Raw genomic sequence first — 10425 nt, 5'->3', positions numbered from 1 at the left:
TAACGTTTTGTTCGTATTGTTTCAGGCGTGGTCGAAGTTCACTACAACGAACAAGCTCTCTTAGACCAGCTGATGATCTGCACAGAATACGTAGACAAAGCAGAGCGCTACGAACTCCTAGGCCCTCTCTACCGCCTCATCGTACCTATATACGAACGCCGCAAAGACTACCAAGCCTTACTCGCCTGCTACCAACACCTTACCAAAGCCTACGCAAAAGTAATCGAAGTAACAAACTCAGGAAAACGACTCTTAGGCCGGTTTTATCGAGTAGCCTTCTTCGGGAAAGCGCATTTCGGAGAAGACGAAGAAGGAGTTGAGTTTATTTACAAGGAACCAAAGCTGACGTCGCTGAGCGAGATATCGGAGAAATTGCAGAATTTCTACGAGCAGAAGTTTGGTGTTGGTCCTGTCAAAATTATTATGGATTCGGCACCGGTTGGTATTACAATTTTTATTTAGTAACTATGATTAGCTAATGGCCGAGGCTTTGCAATACACTTTTTAAACTGGAACAAACATTGCAATGCTAAACGTAACCCTAAAATATTGCGAAAAGTTATTAAATGGAAATGTGTAAAAATACATCTTTAATCACGTTTTAATTTATGGGACCATTAACATTATTGCCACAAATCATTTTAGAGTAATTTATTTAATTAAATAATTGCCTAGTAAACAATTATCACTTTTCTCATAACTTTATAAACGCTTTTATTCATTTCAAGGATTAGTTGCTTGTAAATAAATGATTGAATTTTTCGTATAAATATATCGTGTGACATCCCAATGCCAACTAATATTATAAATACGAAAGTAAGTTTGTTACCTTTTCACGCATTATCTACTGGATCGATTGTTATGAAATTTAATACACGGGTAGAAAATAACCTGGAATAACACATAGGGTAGGGTACTTTTTATTCCGAAGCTAGTATCATATAAAATATTTTAGTTTTAAAGATCTCAAATATTATTAACTAACTACTTACTTTCCCATTTATAATATTAGTTGGGATTATTATTTATTTTTTTTGTTATAGAAATGCATAAAAAAGATAATATTCTAATGTGGCGTTTATAACCACAGTACGAAACCCTCTCTACGCGAGTTCAACTCGCACTTGACTTATTTATTTATATTATCAGGTGAACCGCGACGAGCTAGACAGTAAGCTAGCGTACATCCAAGTGACATGGGTGCGGCCGGCCCCGTGCGGCGTAGCTGCGGCCACGGCCAGTGCCGAGGGCTCCTTCGAGAGGGTGCACAATGTCAAGCGGTTCACGTTCGAGACGCCCTTCACTAGGGACGGCGCCGCCAGGGGGCCTGTACACCATCAGAGGTTACGGATCACTACTCTCACAGGTATTGTTATTGTTGTTATTAATATTTTCTTTTTTGAGGCAGTAATACAACAGTAATGTATAAAATAGTAACATGTAATCGTTACAATTTAAAAACAGACATTACATTTTACTCTCCCAACAAGTAGCAAGCTAATTGAAGGTCTATAACTTTTGGAAAAAAATGATTCTATTTTCACCCCTGATTACATTGTCAATGCTGGCGGCTATTTAACCTTACCACTTTGCACATAATATAATTCCACATAAAGTGGAATAAGAATAGGCAGATGATGATGACAAGTGTTAGCAATAACGCACCCAATAAGAAAGTTAGCACGCTCCAGGTTCTTCCTCAGCATCTCTTAAGCATCGGAACCCAGAGTCCTATGCTTAATGGAAATTAAGCATTAATTTAGTAAATTGTGTTGTTACCAGCTGAGAACTGGTTCCCGTACGTGAAGCGTCGCATTCCCGTGGTGGAGACCCAAGTTGAGGAGAAGAGTCCCATAGAAGTGGCCGTGTCTGAGATGGAGAGCCAGGTCACCGAGCTAGCGGAGATCGTCAACTCTAAAGCGCCTGATATTAAGAAACTACAACTAAGGTGTATAGGCATTTTTCCATTTAATTAATTGAAGGAAGGAATTCCATGGAAATTTTTGCGTGCATGGTCAATCATACCTTTTTATAGAACTACTGAATTTCTATTTTTTTGTTTGACTCCGCCCTTCTAGCCCAATAAATGTATTGTATTTATTATTTATTTATCTTATGAATAAAATAAATTTGTCCAGGCTCCAGGGCAGCGTATGCGTGCAAGTGAATGCGGGTCCGCTCGCGTACGCGAACGCCTTCCTCGACCCCACGCTGGCGCCCATGTACCCAGATGAATTAGTCGACAAACTCAAGGCTACGTACAAGTAAGTCCTTGTCTCCGGTGAAAAAAAAAACTTTCTTTCGTTTCGTTTGAGGATTTTACGCCGCGAAAAATAACCTTAAAAATTTTAAGACGAAAGAAGAAATTTTTTGACCGTGATTTTGCAACCCATCCACCTGTCGACCTAAGCGACAAACTAAAGGCTACATACCAGTAATTTCTTCGTTCTGGTGAAGGAAAACATCGTGAGGAAATCTACTAGACCACTCTAAGTCAATGGGTTTGTAACGATCTGATTCATGTGTAGTAGTATCATTTGCTACCACGGGCGAATGAAAACATCGCTAGGAGACCTACACACTGGTGGACATTGTTCACTATACTACACAGCCGTAATAGTCATGCCATTTGCCTTTAGGTGACTTAAATAATCTGACACATGTTTTAGCAATAACACACTCTATAATTCCAGTCGTATTTTGTATTGCTTTATTTGTCAACCATACCGACCTTCAGCTGAAATATTATTAAGTTCCAACATTAGTATGTTGGAACTTAATAATATTTCAGCTATTTTACACTTACGTTAATTAAAACTATAATTTATAGGGATATACAATACGTATATGAACAAACCTAGTGAACCTATTGTTTCTAACACTGCGCATATCTTTTCTCCATATAATTCGTGATTTGCGTCATCATTTTTCTTAAAGATAATTGGTTGTAAATTATCTTTAAGCAAAATGATGACGCATATTGGCAGTATGCCCAAACAACGTAAATTTACATATTTCTCATGCCAGAATTGGGATATTTTTTTGGTAATACAAGTCTCATATTCAGCTGTATTCAGGATAGTAGCGCAGTCATAGATTTTAATACTATTTACTATATTATATATGATACCTTTATGATTGCTCTATGCATTATAATCTTAAAGATTTAGTATTTACATAATTAGACAGGGTGACCATTTTTAAATTCGAAATTAATCAAAACTATACTTTATCGGTTTTAGGTTCATTTCTACATTTATTATATTAACGGGATTTAGCAGGAACCTTGTTTATTTAACGATTCAAGTTTTCATCGACATTGCAGTCGCCGTGGTCGCAGCCAGGCCGAATAAAAAGTCAGACAACTTTATACCGCAAATACTCCAGTCTGACCGACCACGACGACTGCAAGGTCGTTGAAACGTCAGCAACCATATGTTATAAAAAGGTTCGCGCTAAGTCCCGTTAATATAATATGTTATTATTTGTTCAAAGTGCAAATGTTTAAAAAACACAAAATAAATTTCTTCCAGGGAATTCCTAACAGTGTGCCACTCGGCGCTACAACTCAACGCCAAGCTGATCAGCTCCGACCAGGTGACGTACCACGAGGCTTTGGAAACCAACTACTACAAGCTTAGCGATTCACTATCCACCATCCTCGGCCAGCCATTACACGATATACTAGTCAACGGGAACCTCAGCACGACAGTCACCGGCGTCGAATTAGAATCTAGCAACGCATAGAAATATCTAAAACTTTCTAGAATGAACGACATGATGCCTAAAGTCATAGGAACTGGGAAAAGGCCAGAAGTTTTGGCATAATTTGAAAGTATTTAAGTTTTTGAATCGATATATAACCATATTTGTTAGTCGTTTTACGCAGGATTGCCCGTGTTTTCGTTTAAATAAGACCCTAAACATATATCGTATCATTAAATTGATTCGTAACCTATCCTGTGATTGCAACACAAAAAGATTTTTTCTGTAGAACTGCGTTAAAAAACGACCACTTTATAATAATAAGATTAGTCAATTACAAATTCCATCCTGACCGACGGATCCTTACAGCATCGTAATAAAATAAGAACACACTTTTAGAACAAAGCGCCATTTATACTTGAACAAAAAGGAGCACAAGTTTTTTTACTTAGATAGGATTTTATACTTTTCTGTTGATAAACCTAAGAAATCATTAGTAACACGTTTACTATAATTGCCATTGTTAATTGTAATGTAGTTAAGAACATGAATCTTATACTCGATATACATTATCAACAACTTTTTGTCATAAACATGTAAAATATCAAAACATATGTGTAAAGTTTGACATATCCACGTGTATTTAGATTTTTTTAGTTACAATATTATAAAAAATACATCAAAACTGAATTCTTTAAAACTGATTCTTTTAACCTTTTTCGATTTGTTGAATTTTAATTTTCTAAATAGATTTCTTCAATATATTTTTGCAATAGCAGCTTAGTAAGTATATATTTTCTTAACTATGTAACGAAAGACTGGACTTAAAATCTGAGGTAGTTGTCAAAAAATTCTTACTATAGTTTAAACTGCAAAAAGCTAAAAATAAATTCGATATCTCATACTAAATTCGATAGTTCATATTAGGTAATGTTCTTTTAGAAAAGTTTATGGACCGAGTTGCCATTAAAAGATTTATAACGTTTTTCAACTGATAACCTCATTTTTTGGTTTTTGCTATAATTTTATGTACATTTTGGAAAAGTGTTATGTCCAAATTATAATCGTAATAATAAGTTAGTATTTAATATTATAGAATGGTTTTCTTAATCGTATTTTTAATTATTTTTGTAGTTTCCATTGGGTTACTAAAGAAAATACTTTTTGACATAGTTTTGTTTAAAACAGGAATTGAGTGTAATGAGATAATACTATGCGTGAACTAGTTTTATGCACAAAGATTTTATGTTTGTTTAATTTATTTTGTTATTTTTTAATTATTTACGTACAAATCCTAGAGATAATGTCTTCATGCATTATATTATTGAGTGAAATCACCTTTTATCTTTCGGTGGACTTTTATCGATCGTTTTAGTGAGTGTTGAAATGAGGTAAACATTTAAAAATTAGGAAAAACATATTAGACGATTTTAACAAGACGATATTTACGTCTGCCATAAACCAAGCGCCTATAGGCTGCAACCCTCTATAGTCTCCGGCCTCAACTATAAAATATACAACTTTTACGTATTTTAATCCAAAATTTAATTAATATGAATCCACAGATTTTACATTTTAAGCTGTACCTGGTCAAGTTACTGATACTTTTTACTCTGTTCATTCCAGCCTGTATATTTTTGGTTTATTTGTTTTAAATTCTAAATATTGAAGTTTTGTAGCGTGAAAAGAATGCGACGTAGAAATATCATGGTTTTATTCCTGTTTTATTATACAAAAACTGCAAAGCATTTATTATGTACTTAAGATATTAAGTTTTTATTTACTGACGATCGAAAATCACACAAAAAGCCATACGTAAATTAAGCATAAGAGATAAAAATGCTACCGTAGCCAGTTTTCATCTTGTTATTGGCAACTTTTGTATCTTCTACTACCTGTATAATCATATTGTAACTTCACTGTTTTAATACATTTTTAAATATTTAATCGAATCTTTTTTTTTATCCTAACATATTGTTGTACTAAATATAATTAAATAATTATTCGGCAAAAATATCTTGTTACTTAAGCAGGTACTCAAGTAGGTTAATGTTAAAAAAGCCTTTCCAAGGCAAATCGGAAAAGTAGAATTAACATGGGTAATAAAATTTCATACATACTAAGGCGAAAATAGAGTTAGTGCTTTGTAATTCCATACAATTTTACGTAATAAGTATCGCCATATACGTTACAGTCTTGTACGTTATTTCGGTGCCCAAATACCGGTAGGCTTCATTTTCTCCACTTTCCATGTTCTGACTTATGAACGATTTAGCTAATCGCAAAAGCTAAATATTTTTTATTTTATTCGAAAGCTTAATATCTCGAGGGAAGCCCACGAGATGTAGTAGTAGTAAGCTATGATAATTTGTACTAAATAAATAAATATATTAGGACAAATCACACAGATCCCTTTTGTAGCGTATTTAATGTACCTTTGTAATATTAACATTTTGTTCATTTCCTGTGATGTATCTTAATATGTTATGAATTATATTTCTATATCAGATTGAGCTAGCCCCAAAGTTCGAGATTTGTGTTATAGGATACTAACTCAACGATACTATATTTTATAACAAATACATATATAGATAAACATCCAAGACCCGGGCCAATAGAAAAAGATCATTTTCCATCATGACCCGAACGGGGATCGAACCCGGGACTTCTCGGTTCAGAGGCAAGCACTTTACCACTGCGCCACCGAGGTCGTCAAACCTACTTAATCGATGTGGCTAGCTCCGATAGGTATCTGGAATCCAGATAGCCACATCGACTTGCGTTCAGATTCTGCACGCAAGTCTACTTCAGTATTGATATCGATGTCAATGTGACACATGAGTCACTTTTATCGACAATACCTTTGTCAAATCATAACTGGATGTTTTTCCAATTTGAAAATAAGGGAAAATGTTGATTATACTGACTCTTGAGTACTGACTGATTCTGGGATGTACACAGGTAAACAAGGCATATATGACAATATTATATCTGTTTAGAAGTTGGTTGAAAATATACAATTTAGTTTTGCTGCAAAAAAAAAACTAAAGTCAAAACGAAAATGAGGGCGGTGAAATGTCAAAGTCAATAGTCAAAAAGCAAGCAGGGCAATGTTTATAAAAAAGTGATTTTATTTTACGAGTTGCACATAAAATCTTTTTAATTTCGTTTTATAGTGATTGCATTGAACGATATCAATAAGAAGGGAGGACATGGAAGACGAATTAGAGGACAGAGTTTTGCATCAAACATATCTTTCTTTTGTGAAGATTTTGTCCCGTTTCACAAGCAGTGTTCCGTTTGATACTCCCGTGAGCTATTTATGGAAAATGGTGCGTCTTTATTTCCTGCGCTCTGAAGTCCTAATTTTTACAATCGGTGTGGTGATATTTCTTATGTATTTACAAACAATTGAGCTATGGAGTCGTACGTTGCTAAGCAGATTGTCCCAGGCAATGAGCCCTATGGGATCTCAAAGAATGAAATTTTTGGAAAGTTCAGAAGCCGATAAACAAAGCTGGGAATTAAAGGGTACACTCAGTGCTGCGTACGCAATCAAAGGTAGAAGAATGCACATGGAAGACAGATTTATCATTAATGAAAACATAAATAGTACAGGTATTTCACTGTTTGCAATTTTCGATGGGCACGGTGGTGAATTTGCTGCAAATTATGCAAAGGACCACTTAATACAAAATCTTTTTAACAAGATAATTGAACTGAATGCATTTAAAGATGGGAAAACAATTAGTACACCCATAAAGGAAAGTCCTGATGAACCAAAACCAAAAGAACAAGACAACACTATCAGTGTGGAAAGAAAGACTAGCTTTAAGAAGTCTGCAAGCACTGCAGATGATACATCCAAAAAGGAGATAACTGATCCAGACCTTTTAGCTCAGATTTCTAAAACGAAGCTGATTACAAGAGAAGTGAGACCATCAAAACCTGTGATAAATATATCTGTACCTCTTTCAAGCTATTTGGACAAAGGGAAGATAAATTTTGGAAAGCTTTTGACAGATGAAGTCTTGGCTGCAGACAGGTTGCTCGTTGAAGCAGCCAAACGGTCAATGAATGTGGCGGGCACAACAGCTTTGATTGCAATAATGGAAGGAAATCTCTTGATTGTTGCAAATGTGGGTGATTCCAGAGGTGTTATGTGTGACTCTCGAGGCATTGCCATCCCAGTCTCATTTGACCACAAACCTCAACAGGTATGCTTTAAAAATGACCTAAAAAACATTGAAAAACTAATATTCTACAAAATAAATAATGAATTATTAATCTCTTAATACCTATCTATATTGATTGAAAACTCAAGATAGATTTGCTGATATGCAATTTAGTTTTGTAGATTTATTTATTGAAAGTTTGTGTATTGATTTGACATAGCCTTGAAGAATATAGTAATTTTATTTTTATTTATTTAGCTTAGCTCTACTTCTGTGCTGACAATGTGAATGCTATTGATATGTATCTATTTTAATGTGCGATTCTAGTGACTTTGTTTTCTTTACTTACAGGTTCGGGAACAGAAAAGGATTGAAGCAGCTGGTGGGTACATAGCATTTAATGGAGTATGGCGTGTTGCTGGTATTTTGGCAACTTCTCGTGCAATGGGGGACTACCCCTTGAAAGACAAAAAGTTTGTAATTGCTGACCCTGACATACTCACTTTCAATCTAGACGACCACAAACCCATGTTCCTGGTGTTGGCATCAGATGGCCTCTGGGATACATTCTCAAATGAAGAAGCTGTTAAATTTATTAAAGAACGGCTGGATGAACCAGACTATGGAGCGAAAAGCTTGACCCTGCAAGCTTATTACAGAGGCTCTGTTGACAACATTACAGTTTTAATAATAAATTTTTTGCAAAATAGAATGTCCTCTGCTGCTATTACCCAGTAACATTTTGACGAGTCTTATCTTACGGTAATTCTATTTATGGCTATATATGGATTTCCCAAATAGTTAATTAGTGACCATGGTCCTGTATAATGGACATTTTTGTATGTACTAAAGAGCAGGTCATGAAATTTTTTTCTTAGAAGTTTTTTTAAAGATCTCTGGCTTACCTGCGAAATTATAATATCTGCTAGCACACTTGCAAAGCAAGTGTTGATGTGGTAACAACGAAGTTGTAACTATCACCACATGTCTAGCAGAACTTCTTTGTTAATATCTGCATTTCATGTTATAAGATAATCAAATGTTGTATTTAACTAGATATTTACGATGCGTCGTTGTTTTATTTGTTGTCACATTGAAAACTTTATATAACGTCATAACATACACAAAAATTGTAGTTCATATTCTTACGATATTCATATTATATGTATGTAATTGATGTGAATATTGCATGTCTTGTGTAAATATTTATGATATGTACGTCCAGTAATGTAGAAATCCATAATTCGACAAGAGTCATATATATTTTTGAATGTGAAAATGTACATCTAAAATTTGAATTTATGGATGGTTGTGATTTGGACAAGCTTTTTTTTGTACAATGTTCTCTGATATCACTAATTTGATTTTTAAAATTCTATTATCTGTATGCGCATATTGTGTATAATATTTCCCATATATTATGCTGGGCAAGTCTCCACAATTTCCCTAGTAATTTTGATAAGTAACATATTTTTCTCTCCTTTTATTAAGTCAGAAAGACCCTGAAATGTATGGGAGTGATTTAGTAGAAAGGGACAGGAATGTGAAAATGAGCGCGCGCCGTCAAATGTCTGAAGTAATATATCACTTGCACAATCGCTCGTTTTTAGTTCGTTTTAGTATATATTTAAAGATAATTTAGGATCCATTTGTAGGTGTGATGCAATATGTGACTAAAAGAAATAATTGGAATTAATTATCTCATGCTTTAAAAATATATTTACTTACCAATTAGTTTCAATGTCACTGTATCTGCTGTCACATTTGTATCTGCTGACGTATTATGACTTAAAAGAAATTCTAAAACCGATTTATTTTTTTGGCAAAATAAGAAGTGTTGTTATATTAAATACTTATATAATAATGTATAGTTATTGTCCTGTGGTACTAGTCAGTATTTTTCTCCATTTTAGAGTACATTAGATGAGTACATAATATATTACTAACAGTTCTCTAACAATCTATATTTGAATAGTTCTTTTACTAATTACGAAAATTGAGCATAAAAATATGACATATATTTTTGTAAACTTGATCGTATTTGTACTGTATGTAATTAGATAATGTGGTCTCATCATAAGTACGAATTATTCAATAGTCGCCTACATAAATGAACCGGCCTATATTCTATGACATTGCATGGAAATTATTTTAAAAGTTGCTAATAAATGGGGCCAAGTCACACAATCGTCCAATATTAAATATCTATTGCGGTTGGCATATAGCATTGAAATTATTCTAAATTAAAGTGCCAAATTATGGCTGATTATTCCGTCGTTGTGATAAAGTAAGTAAAAAAAAAACAAAATTTTGAACTATTTCAAAGACTTGCTTCATTTATTAACCTAAAACGAAAACTCAATTATGTTAAATAAACTTTTAGTTTGACCAGTATCTTGCCTTTTGTTCACACTTATAATAGATTATATTGTGTTATTGTGTAAAACCTTGTTACCTATTTTGCCAAATTACCAAAGCATAATAATTGTCGTAAATAAAAGGTAATGTGCGATAATCTCGTTTTTTGTATAATGCCCATAATCAT

General features: G+C 33.9%; 2 protein-coding genes across 2 annotated transcripts in view; both read left to right on the top strand.

Annotated features, from left to right (window-relative positions):
* The window catches only part of Ziz (Zizimin), a 36032-nt gene extending 30380 nt beyond the window's left edge, over positions 1-5652 (top strand). The window contains exons 30-34 of the mRNA XM_053769219.2: positions 26-438; positions 1150-1366; positions 1783-1948; positions 2139-2264; positions 3534-5652. Of these exons, the coding sequence (XP_053625194.1) occupies positions 26-438; positions 1150-1366; positions 1783-1948; positions 2139-2264; positions 3534-3747 (1136 nt within the window). The 3' untranslated portion in view covers positions 3748-5652. The remainder of the gene's footprint in view (positions 1-25; positions 439-1149; positions 1367-1782; positions 1949-2138; positions 2265-3533) is intronic.
* Positions 5653-6778: 1126 nt separating this feature from the next.
* LOC128683936 (uncharacterized protein) lies at positions 6779-10395 on the top strand. The gene is made up of 2 exons (XM_053770054.1): positions 6779-7922; positions 8232-10395. The coding sequence occupies exons 1-2, from the start codon at positions 6918-6920 to the stop codon at positions 8616-8618; spliced, it is 1392 nt and encodes a 463-aa protein (XP_053626029.1). The 5' UTR covers positions 6779-6917; the 3' UTR covers positions 8619-10395.
* Positions 10396-10425: the final 30 nt, after the last annotated feature.

This window comes from Plodia interpunctella, chromosome 1 (assembly GCF_027563975.2).
Source record: "Plodia interpunctella isolate USDA-ARS_2022_Savannah chromosome 1, ilPloInte3.2, whole genome shotgun sequence".
Classification (NCBI taxonomy): Eukaryota; Metazoa; Arthropoda; class Insecta; order Lepidoptera; family Pyralidae; genus Plodia; species Plodia interpunctella.
Note: the sequence above shows the minus strand (reverse complement) of the source record. Positions and strands in the feature narration are given on the sequence as shown.